At 38.8% G+C, this 13,030-nt stretch overlaps 1 protein-coding gene across 6 annotated transcripts in view; it reads right to left on the reverse strand.

The window, feature by feature from the left end:
- ULK4 (unc-51 like kinase 4) overlaps positions 1-13,030 on the reverse strand; it is a 604,302-nt gene that overhangs the window by 377,750 nt on the left and 213,522 nt on the right. For all 6 annotated transcript variants that reach the window (XM_027585659.2, XM_027585655.2, XM_027585660.2 and 3 more), the window contains 2 exons: positions 6,323-6,374; positions 6,126-6,220 (listed from right to left, as the gene is read on the reverse strand). In XM_027585659.2, the coding sequence (XP_027441460.2) occupies positions 6,126-6,220; positions 6,323-6,374 (147 nt within the window). The remainder of the gene's footprint in view (positions 1-6,125; positions 6,221-6,322; positions 6,375-13,030) is intronic.

The raw sequence follows: 13,030 nt of genomic DNA on the forward strand, positions 1-13,030 counted from the left end.
CATTCCTGGTCTTACACAGAAATGATTTTGTAGACATGATTACGTCAAGGACCTTGAGGTCTTTATCCTGGATCAGACAGGTAGGCTGAATGTAAGAAGATCTCCTTAGAAGAGGGAGAAAGGAGGATCAGAATCAGAGAAAGAGATGTGTCAACAAAAACAAAGGCCAGTGAGGCGCATGAGTGGCTCAGTCGGGTTAAGTGTCTGACTCTTGGTTTCAGCTCAGATCATGATCTCAGGGTTGTGAGATCAATCCCCACGTCAGGCTCCGCACCGGGCATAGAGCCTCCTTAAGATTCTCTCTAGGAAAAAAAAAAAAAAAATGCAGAGGTCAGAGAGTGTGCTACACTGCCATCCTTGAAGATGGAAGAAGGGGCCATAAGCTAAGGAATACAGGCAGCCCCTGGAGGCCAGAAAAGGCAAGGAAAAAGAATTTTCCCTTACTGCTTCCAAAAGGAACACAGGTATGCTGACATCTTGATTTTAACCTTAAAGACCTATTTTGTACTTCAGACCTACAAAACCGTAACATAATAAATCTGTGTTGTTTTAAGCCACTTAAGTTTTGATAATCTGTTACGGAAGCGATAGGAAACTAATACAGAATACAAGTCCATACCAGTGATTAATAGATATGCTAATTCATATTAGTTACTTTGCAAAAAAACAAAAAAATGCTTATATTTGCCAAGATCTAAATACTTTTTAACTTATCTATGAAAAATATTTTTATATTTATGTAACCTTTTTAATTCAATATAACATACATAAAGGTATATTAATCCTAGGCATATGTCTCAGTTAACTTTCACAAGATGAACAGACTCATGTTAACTAGCACCTGGATCAAAACGAGACTTTACCAGACTACAAAACCCCCTTGTAGTCCCTTCCAGCCACCGCCTGCCCCAGGAATAACCACTATCCTAATTTGTAATAGACAAACCTGTTTTTAAATTTAATGCAACTGCTACTGGGTATTTACCCCAAAGATACAAATGTAGGGATCCGAAGGGGTACGTGCACCCCAATGTTTATAGCAGCAATGTCCACAATAGCCAAACTGTGGAAAGAGCCAAGATGTCCATCGACAGATGAATGGATAAAGAAGATGTGGTATATATACACAATGGAATATTATGCAGCCATCAAAAGGAATGAGAGCTTGCCATTTGCAACAACATGGATGGATCTGGAGGGTGTTATGCTGAGTGAAATAAGTCAATCAGACAAAGACATGTATCATATGACCTCACTGATATGAGGAATTCTTAATCTCAGGAAACAAACTGAGGGTGCTGGAGTGGTGGGGGGGTGGGAGGGATGGGATGGCTGGGTGATAGACATTGGGGAGGGTATGTGCTACGGTGAGCGCTGTGAATTGTGCAAGACTGTTGAATCACAGATCTGTACTTCTGAAACAAATAATGCAATATATATTAAAAAAAAAGAAGAAGATGATAGCAGGAGGGGAAGAATGAAGGGGAGTAAGTCAGAGGGGGAGACGAACCATGAGAGATGATGGACTCTGAAAAACAAACTGAGGGTTCTAGAGGGGAGGGGGGTGGGGGGATGGGTTAGCCTGGTGATGGGTATTAAAGAGGGCACGTTCTGCGTGGAGCACTGGGTGTTATGAACAAACAATGAATCATGGAACACTACATCAAAAATTAATGATGTAATGTATGGTGATTAACATAATAAAAAAATGAAAAAAAATTTAATGCAACTGTACTATGATATTTTGTATTTGCCAGCTTTGTCTCATTATTAACATTGTGAGATTTATCCATGTTCTTAAGTATAACTATAAATCATTTCCTTTGCTACACAGTATTCCATCATGGGACTAAACCATAATTTATCTATCAGACTGTTGATGATGGATATTTGGATAGTTTCCTGTTTGGAGTTACGAGCATCCTTCTGTATGTACTTTAGTGAACATATGCTCATGTTTCTTTTTTTTTTTTTTAAAGATTTTATTCACTTTATTTGAGAGAGAGAGCACATGAGACGGGGGAGGATCAGAGGGAGAAGCAGACTCCCCGCCGAGCAGGGAGCCCGATGTGGGACTCGATCCCAGAACTCCAGGATCATGACCTGAGCCGAAGGCAGTCGCTTAACCAACTGAGCCACCCAGGTGCCCTATGCTCATGTTTCTATTGAATGTATATTTAGAGGTGAAATTGCTGACTCATGGGATATACTATATTCAGCTTCAATAGCTACTACCTGTTTTCCAAAGTATCTGTACCAATTTACATTTCCACACTCTACATCCTTACCAACTCTTAATTAAAAAATCTGGTTTAATTAAAGGTAAATTACTCAATATTTATTAGCTCCAGGCTTTAGCTTAAAACTTCACAAAAGGGCAGGATTTCATTTTTTAAAAAAAGGGTGGGGGGGATTATGACTTAGCTTAGTTTTTTAGTTAAAGAAACTGAAATATATTTTAGGTGACTTAACTATATTATTGCCAGAATTTTCTAATAAAGAATCACCTTTATTTTTCCCTTTGCTATTAGTAACATTTTTTTGAAACCACCATGAATGGGAACAAATTCTTCATACAATCCAAATCATTGTGTATTTCTGACTACTCTGTAGGCCACACCGTTGATTTCCAACTCTGAGGAACGAAGTGGTCTAAACTCTGGAAAGAATCTGAGTTAAGCAACTGTGCTCATCAAGAATTAAATGCATGTAATCACTTCCATATACTAAAGTATTGATTAGCAGCCTTGAACACAATTTGTGATAACATTTCAAACAATGTCATGCTCCTTGCAGTGCTGGATCTTCAATTTCATGTATTCCAGTCATGCTCAAGAAGAGATAATTAGAAGATTTCCCATGGGTTATAGCATTAAAAAATATTTTTTTTATGAAGCCCATGAGTTGCAATGGCCCTTTCCTATCATAATACGGGCTCTAATTATTATGATGGCATTTCATGTTTTGTAAATAAACTAAATGCCTACATATATGTAAGTACAGATACTTGTTAACACTGGATCTTAACATATTCTCCATGAGGTTACTATTCACTGGGATAAAGAATCAATAAGCAACACTGGAGCAAGTAAGAGCTCAATGAAAGACTCGAAATCATTGCTGAGAAAGTGACCATCACAGAGTTTCTGGTAATAATGGTATGATTATTTGGATTAACCCTCTCACTGAAAACAGTGCAAGATGCCAGATAAAATATAAAAAAAACCAAAATCTTAAAAGTATTTGAGATCTGAAAAAGCAGGGGAACTTTCAGACCAGTTTCCTGAATGAAATAACTAGTGAGTGGAGTAGACCACGTGAGCACATACCTGATTGTGCCACGGAGGTGCCTACCAGTAACACAAGCGCACGCTCCGTGGGGGCCACCAGGGCCAGAAAGAAAGGTGTGAGTCCAGGACTTCCCAGCCTATGCAGTTTTGTATCGTCTCCTATCCTGAGCTGGGCACTGAGAAGAGGGGGGATTACACTCTCGGAGTAATAGAAAAATCATTCTAGTGATATAGTGATCAAGTCACCAAGCCCTCCACACACATTCACACTCCTGGGAACTGCTGAGGAGGCTGCCCTGGGAAGTTATGATCTCAGACCTATAGTCTATTTTACTTAAAGGTCTGTATTTTACTTAAAGAGAGCTGCTTTTTAAGTTCAGCTTTTAATAAGTTAATATGCATAATGTAAATTTTAGGGTAAGCAGTAAAAGAACAGGGAGTACCTAAATACTAACATTCTACAGAGAAAATTTAATGCAAAAAAAAAGTCATTAGGAAGAAAGATAAATTGGAGGTGAGAAAAGAGAAAATATGTATGACAAAGTCTGAAAGAAGATGGTACAATGAAGCCCAATATACTAACAATTACAGTCAATGTAAATGGAGTACATGCTCCAGTGAAAAGTTAAATATTGGTCCAAATTAGACTTTTTAAAAATGCTATACAATATTTACATGACACAGATCTAAAATATAAGGAAAGAGCTGTTGGAAGGAAAAAAATGAAAGAGCTATATCAGCAAGTATGAAGCAAAAGAAAGTATGTGTGATTACATTAAATGACACAGAAGAGGCCTTAAGGCAAAAAGCATAACTGGAAATAAAGGTCACTTCACAATGAAACAAAGGTCAATTTCATAAAATGACACAAGAATTTTAAATTTTCATGCACCTAATAACACGGCCTCAAAATACATAAAATAAAAACAATTACATAAGGAGAAATAAATTCATAATGGCCTTAAAGGAGATTTATACACACCTCTCAGTAAGTTATAGAAAAATGACACAGAAGTCAAAATCAAAATCACAGAAATACCTTGACAGGCATTTCATAAACAAATATTCTTAAACAGCGAATAAACATTTGAAAAATAACTCAGCTTCATTAATAGTCTTGATCCTACTGTTCAAAACTATGGTGAAATATCACTATATATTCATTCATTAAAAGCCTGAAATAACAGGAGTTGAGAAGGATGTGGGGATCAGGTACTGCACTGCTGATGTGAATATAAACTAGTACCACCTCTTGGAAAACACTATGGCATTTTCTAGACAAAATGAGTTTTTAAATATTCTATAACCACTAATTTCATTCTTAAGTATGTATCCTAGAAATACTGCATGCTTACGTGGTGCAAAATACAAAAACAAGAATCTCCACAGCAATATTTTGTAAATGCCAAAAACCACAAAGAGCCTAACATCTACCAAAAAAAAAATAAATAAGTAAACTGTGATATCTGTATAGACTCAGATTTCAACACTGAGATACAATACACTGATGAAAAATTAAACCATAAAGATACTTAACAACACAGATACTCTACAAAGACTGAGCCAAAAAAGTGAGTCACAAATGAACACATAATATTGATACAAAGTACAAAAGCAGACAAAACCAATCTATATTGTTTAGGAATGCATACACAGGCCTACAAAGGAATACATGCGAATGATTACTATGAAAGTCAGAATAGTGGCCCCTCTCTTGGGAGGAAAGGAATCATGATTGAGGGGAATTCAGGGCTATGGTCATGGTTTTTTAACCAAGTGGCAATTTCTCAAGCACTGGCTTTGCAACTATTTGTTAAACCACACACATTTTAAGGCACTTTTAAAGAGGAGGAGGAGGAGAAAGAGAAGAAAACAATCATAAATTGGTAGAAATTTTCTACCCTTAAAAAATAATTATTCCCTCTCTCTTGAAACATGTGTCCTCAGAGTCCCCAGATGCCATGTAAGAAGTCAGGCCACCCAGAAGTCACTCTGCTGGAGAGGCCACATAGAGGATGGAGAGTGCCTGAAGAGTCCCAGCTGGAGGCAGACATGTGAGTGAATGAGCCCTCAGATGATTCCAGTCCCAGGCACCACTGAGTACAAGAACTTGAAAGACCCCAAGTTAGAACTGCCTTACTGAGTTCAGTCAACCCCTAGAACCACTAGAGAAAATAGGAAAATGATAACTAGGGTACTCATCTTACCTGGCTTCTTTTCTTGAGACTTTCTGTGAGTGAGAATGAAATCACATAGCCTCTCCTCCCTCCTCTAAAGTCAGCACTCGACTCACCTAAGGATCGCTCTAAGGCAGAGCTTCTGAAATGTGTGCAATTTCACTGCCCAGAAGACATATGGCAATTTGTAAAGACCTTTCTGTTTGTCACTGAATGGGGAAGGAGTATGCTACCCACATCTAGTGGGTAGAGGCCAGGGACACTGCGAAACATCCTACAATGCCCTGGAGAGCCACCACAACAAGGAACAGTCCATTCCCAAATGCCCATAGTGCCAAGACTGAGAAACTCTGCTCTAAGAGTTTATGTGGTTGGGTACAGCAAATAACCAGCAAAGAAGCAAGAAGAAGCAAGCTGGGAGTAAGGTGTGGACCAGAAGGGAAACAGAATAACGAGCATAGGCAATCCCAAAGAAGTCAACAAGGCGGGAAGACACTTCTTATGTTCATCTCATCGGGGGGGAGGGGGGGGCAGCTTTTCTGAATGGTTATTTCATGTGAGGAACATATATGATCCAAACATATGTAAATTAATCTCTTTCCATACAGAATTACCAAGTAAACAAAAAAAAATCTTCTCACAAGCTGTTGGAACTGACCGTAGAGCAATAATCTTTCAACAAAATAGGGTACTGTATTATCGCTTCAAAAGCCGACAACGTGATCTTGATAAATTCTTCCGATGCCATCAGTCCTAGGGATACAGTTAATTATTACAGATGTTGATTTTCATGTGCAAAATCACGATATCAAAGTACCTCAGACAAAGACATAAACTGTCCCATGGTCTACTCACCTATTGCTCCATCTATGTTAGTTTCTCCTGAGTCTACAGATATAATATGACTCTGTAAAAAATAAAAATAAATGAAGATTTCAAAATAACTCTGAAAGAAAATATAGATAATGTTTTCCCCAAAACGACACCTATCCTTCTTATTGAAATAATTCCTGGAAGGTATTACATACCATATACAATTTATTAAACACTATAATCATAGTCTTAAAATATGATCATATGAAATAATATATATTATAAACCATAGTCATTTTTAAACATACAGATCACTATCCATGATATTTAATGTTGGAATAAATTCAATAGCAATAAAAGCACAGAAAGGTCAACCTATAAAAGTGAGGAAAATCCAATTAATACATAACCATTTCCAATATGATACACTTATTCAATTGCCGCCTTGGATGTTAGTAATCAGGTGAAACAATCCTCTCGAAGGTCAAGCCTTATCTACCCTGAGTGCACATTGCATCGAGATGCAGTAGTTCAAGCACTGCCTTCAAAGTTCACCACTGTTGTTAGTCCCTCCTATATGTGTCCTACCCGAACCCCAACCCCAGCCCCATGCCTCTGTGCAGGATGACCCCCAACACGGTTCTAGAGGCAGGCCTACAAAGCTCAGCTATGAAGGAAGGAAGGAAGGGAGGGAGGGAAGGAGGAAGGAAGGAAGGAAGGAAGGAAGGACGGAAGGAAGGAAAGAAGGAAGGAAGGAAATTTTTAAGAAAAGCTTCTTCTAAGGAAGAGATACCATAAGTAAAATCAAAAGACAAATGTGGGCAGCCTCCTCAGCAGTTCCCACGAGTGTGAATGTGTGTGGAGGGCTTGGTGACTCAATCACTATATCACTAGAATGATTTCTCTATTACTCCGAGAGTGTAATCCCCCCCCCCCCCCCACTTAGTGCCCAGCTCAGGGTAGGAGACAATACAAAACTGAGTTTTGTATGCGTGAGTTTCCCAGTCCCCAGCTGAACGCACCACACAGAAGAGGTACTCTGTGAACATGATCTGAATGAAACAGTAATAATAAGCAGCGTGGCCATGTTAGTGATGTGCGGAAATACTACAAAAGAGTTCTGGCCCCCGGCTCATAAAAGAATACATATATAATATTTTATATATAATAACAAATAGCAAATAAAGTATAAGATTACCCTGAAATAGAAAAAAACAAATAAGCAATTAGTCTGGAGGGAAAATGAGTCTACTTGGTCCAATGGTTCTTCTCAAAATACTTGGTAAAGTTATTTACTAAAATACTAATGTATAGTAACAACTATATATAACAATATAAAAGAACGTATGTGTAGGCTTTTGTGCTATAAAAAAAAAAGAAAAATAAAGAAAATCCTTAAACCCATATTTGAGTTAAGAACTAAGACATTCCAGGGGCACCTGGGTTGCTCAGTCAGTTGAGCATCCAACTCTTGATCTCAGCTCAGGTCTTGATCTCAGGATTGTGAGTTCAAGCCCTACGCTGGGCTCCATGCTATACTTAAAAAAAAAAAAAAGAACTAAGACATTCCCAATTCTTTGCATGAGCTTCCTCACCCCATGTCATGTTTTTGGAGATAACCACTGTCATGAATTTATCATTTCCTTGGCATTTTTTAATAGTTTTACTAGACTTGTGTCCCTAAATTGTATACTGTTTGGGTATTTTTGAACTTCACTGAAATGGTATCAAACTGTACACAGTTTATACAAATAGGACAGTATATAGCCATTTAAATGTGGGGAAAAAAGAAATCTTTAAAGTTATGGGAAAATACTTATGAGTCAAAATTAAATAGAAAAAAACTGGGGTGGCTCGGTGGCTCAGTCAGTTAAGCATCTGAACCCGTTCTGGCTCAGGTCATGATCTCAGGGTTTTGAGATCAAGCCCAGTATGGGGCTTCCCACGCTCAGCAGGGAGTTTACTTCCCCTCTCCCTCTGCCCCTCCCCCTGCTTGCTCTCTCTCTCACTCTAATAAAATCTTTTAAAAAGTTAAATAGAAAAAAGAATACAAATCTATATACACACAGCATAATCTCAACCACATGTATCAGTGTAGGTCATATATATCTATATGTTACACATACAGTTTTCTACACACAGATGCATATATGTGAATTGAAAACACTCTAAGTAAACAACAATATGTTAACAATGGGGTTGTTTTTTAGAGTGGTGGAGTTATGGGTGCTTTCTCCTTCAAATCTCACTATAATTTTCTACATTTTCTTGAATAAGCATGTATTTTATAATTTAAATAAATAAGCACAAATTGCCTTTAAGACAAAACCTCAAAGACATATGCTCTTTGAAAGCTGAACATATGAGACACTTTAAATTGTTTTTTTCAGTCTATGACTACAAAAACAAAAAAAGGTTAAAAAAGAAATAACTGTAATAAATAATAAAATAAAATTTTAAAAAGGTAATGTAAGCCTGTCACAATAATTTGGCTGAAATAGTTTCACAAAATTCCAAACCGGGCACATAACTTTTGCTGAGTAAATATGGATTTGATGTTGAATAAAATATCCAAAGAAAGATGTCTTTTGACTTAAATAAATCTATTTAAAAGTCTGTGGATTACGAAGTAAAGAAAGAAGGCACAGCACAGTGTTTATACTATGATCTCTCCTGTGTATATATTTTTAAATATAGATCATACACAAACACAGATGAGGACAAAAATTCGGGAGGAAGAAATAAAAGGAAAGCACTAACAGAGGTGCTGGCCTGGGAGGTGGGCTTTCATGCTTCATTTTCTGCCCTTCTGCAGTGTTGGAATTTTCTAGCCATATATGTGTACTAATTTTTTTTTCTTTTTTGGGGGTGCCTGGGTGGCTCAGTCATTAAGCATCTGCCTTTGGCTCGGGTCATGATCCCAAGGTCCTGGGATGGAGTCCTGCATCGGGCTCCCTGCTCAGCGGGAAGCCTGCTTCTCCCTCTCCCATCCCCACCCCGCCCCCGCTTGTGTTCCCTCTCTCGCTGTATCTCTCAGTCAAATAAATAAATAACATCTTTAAAAAATTTTTTTTTCTTTTTTAATGTCATGGAGGATTATCTAGATAGTGAAATTATGGGCTTCTTTTAACTTATTTTCCTTATACTTCCTATTTAATTAAAAAAAATCCCTCCTGAATGTTTCATTGATTTACCAATTTTAATGTCTTTTGATATATTTCTTCTTCTAGTAAGCATGAAGGTGTATAAATTAGGAAAATAAGCTAGATGCACCAGTGCGCAGAGAGAGGGCTCACTTGAGATAAGCAGTCATGAATTTAAAGTGAGACCAGTTACAAAAAAATAAAGAACAAGAAAAAAAAAATTAAGTGAGGCCAGTTATTTCATTGAGTTTTTCTCTAGCCATACTTAGCCCCTCAAAGCAGGAGGTGGAAAATTACATTGAGCCAGAATTAGAGTTTGCCAGAGGACAACACCGGAGGAAGAAAGCAAAGGGAGTTACAGGTATGTGTAAAGCAATAATGGGGGCTGAACAAGGGACTTGAAGCTGAGTGAAGAGAAAAGTGAAGTTGGCCCTTGAGAGGGCAGGATGGTGAGCGGAAAGTGCTAAGACCAATTTAAGTCCAGAAGAATCGAAGGGCTGCTGGACATGGGGAGCAGAGGAAGTGAGGTGAAGATCAGTGGTGGTGGCCAGACAGCGAGGCGCTGGAAAGGTCATGGATGCAGACAGCTGAGAGAGGGAAGACAAGCTCCTGAGGGAAGAGGTGCTGGAGAGGCTGAGAGGTCGAGGTGTTGGAAGGATGGTCCATAGTGAAGTCTGGCTTTCCAAGAGCGTGGACAGATGCAGCACGGAGACATTAGCAGTGAGCTCAGTGCTGGAAGATTCCGAGGAATGAGGGGCAATGATCCAGGAATCTGTATGAGCACAGCACAGGGCATAACACAGGCCACCTTCTCACGGCACAAGCTTCAAAGCTGGGAGTTTTAGCAGAGAAGCAGAAAGGAGGGACACCTGCCCCACAGCCAGGCTCCCTGGTGGAGGAGTAGGGGGCAGAAAATGGCACCATCTAGAAGAAAAAGCTGCACCTCCAGTGCAGGCTGGTGCTCTGCAATATCATTCAGTACTTCAAAGAAGCTGGGAATGAGCTCCTGCAGCAAACTATGTATATGATTTAACTCATGGTTCATAAAAAGGGGGGGGTGGGGACTCATAACAGGAACACCTGTGTGGCAGTGAACAAGTACATAGTAGCATATTTTTTAAAAATGTAAGATGCACTCTCTCTGTTGTATCTACTGCAACTGAAGTCAAAACACTTTAAAAATCCGCAGAAGGCAGGGAGTAGGTCTCTTTTCAAATAATTATCTCAATGCCCAGGATAAGTAAAGATTTACTAATAATGGAAATTATAAATATACTTTTGTATAAAAATCTATCAGAATCATTTTATCATCTTGCATTTGAAAATTAGAATTGTGAGGTCTTTTTTTTTTTTTTTTGTATAAAACTGTAGCCACCACACTGCCATTATTGCACTTTTATAAGTGAAGGAGGCCAGGACTTCAGAAGAAAACCACAACAAAATCCTTTTCCTCAGCTCATTAATCAAGAGCATTTTCAAAAGGACACAAGAAACACAGTGAACATTAGGTTAATACACATCATGAGTTCCCGAGCATACTTCCTTGATGTCACTGCTTCCTATTTCCCAGCCCAATTCAATGGAGGCCCCACAGAACTATGGTATTCACCACAGGATTTCCCCATAGCACTTCCCCAGAGGCTCACACTATCCCTAGATACCTTTTTTTTTCTTTTTTAAACTGGGGAGAGAGGTGGGTATGATGACACACTGCTTCTTTTAATCAAAAGGGAAAATAGCAATTATCAGCTATGTAGCCCTCTTTTGCCTGGACCCTTTCAAAGCTTAAAAATGGTTTAAAGGTGCCCCACTAAATTGTTTCCAAATACTCGCCTCTTTAAAACATAAGACGACGAAAACTTCATTTTAGTTGGGAAAAATATGTTCACAAAATGTTAATTCCTATACTCATGTGTCCATACGTAAGAAGTACCCCGAATTTTTCTACCAAAAAAATAAAAGAGGTCTATGGGTCAAATAGGCAAACCATGCCTGGTGCCAGTATGAGGAGTGAAACCAACAGGAAGCACACAATGCCACTGCCCCCTCCAGCCTGGCTCCTTCGGGACCCTTCTCACGAGTGGCCACCGCACCAGCCTGACTACCGTCTCCATAGCTGTGGAAGGCAGGTCAGCAGCTCTTGGAGAGCTGCGTTAGAGGAAGCCCAAAAGCTCTGGACAGCAACTTGCTGCCACTGGATACAGCTACTAAAGATGAACCACACTGGAATACCTCAAATTCAGGCACATTAAGCTATTCTACCAGATATATTTCGAAAAACACGAAAAATAATATTTATCTCCAGACAGAATAAGGCTTTCAAAACACAGTACCAAATACATACACAAGAATGACGTGCGCCCTCAGGCCACCAGGACAGAAGGTGTCCTGTGCTCTGGACAGTTTCTACAGGACTGCTCTACAGAAGACATACAGCTGTGCAGCCCCCTTCTCTCCTCATAACAAAACAAAACCAACAGACAAAACCTCTCAAATAAGTTCAGGAAACCCTTGCCAAAGCAAAATTTAAAAGAATTATTTCAGAGGCTTTAATATGCTAATCTGCACTGTGAATTTCTATGAAGCTGGAGGATGTTAGATGAGTTGACTTCGCCTGGTGGCATCAGTAGGGCACTGTGACTTCAATAATACCTTTAGCACCTTCTAGATAGATTATGAATCAATTCACAGAAGTAACAACCCTCAATAGTTCATAATATATGCACAAGAACTCTGTAGATAACTAAATCCAAGTCCTTCATTTTAGTCAATACCTCTTTCCCTTTACTAGTTTTTCATCAAAGCCATCAACACTGAGTATAAGAACAATGAACACATACAGCTAAGGCAAATAACAGATGTGATGAGGAAAATAATGAAAAAATTCTGGGACTGGCCATGATCCAAACTAGGAAAACAGCCTGAGGAAAGCCCAAAGATCTTTTCCATTTTATTTGCCTAAACTCCCTCTACCTGAGTGACATTATCTAGGGAAAAAACTGCTAAAGATTTTCCAATATCCTAATTATCTCTCAACCAGGCAAGTTATTTTCCATTCCCTAAAAGGGCCTATATTAAGAAGACCCTACAGACTACCTCCCAACCCACAGAGTTCACCCATTCTTGGGAGAAGATGAGGAAATCCCTCCTTGGTGTGGCCTCCTCCCTTGTCCCGAGCATAGCGTTAGATGGAGCAGATGTGTTCTCCCTAAAATACACACACATAATTCCTGAAAGTCCATAAAGACTTTCAGTTGAGACATTTGCTGGTTCCTTGAAAACCTAAACTGTACTCAGTTAATGTAGGCAGAGAAAAGTACTCCACAGGAGAAAAAAAAATAAGAGAACAAACACGGACAAATATCTGCATCCCCAATAAACACTGTGCCAAAAGATTCCAAGATGTCTACCAGGGAAAAACTACCATTTCCAGGCAACGATAGTTCAGTGCAGTGGGATCAGAGAATTACAGTCATGCCAAAATGATACCTATATAGTACTTAAAAACAAATTAAAAAGCAAATCAAAGAAGGTAGCAAGTGAAAATTCTAATAATATGCAAATCCATGATTGCACAACAACAAAATTACGTACTCTGCAGAATTTG

Source organism: Zalophus californianus, chromosome 1 (assembly GCF_009762305.2).
Source record: "Zalophus californianus isolate mZalCal1 chromosome 1, mZalCal1.pri.v2, whole genome shotgun sequence".
NCBI classification, from domain to species: domain Eukaryota; kingdom Metazoa; phylum Chordata; class Mammalia; order Carnivora; family Otariidae; genus Zalophus; species Zalophus californianus.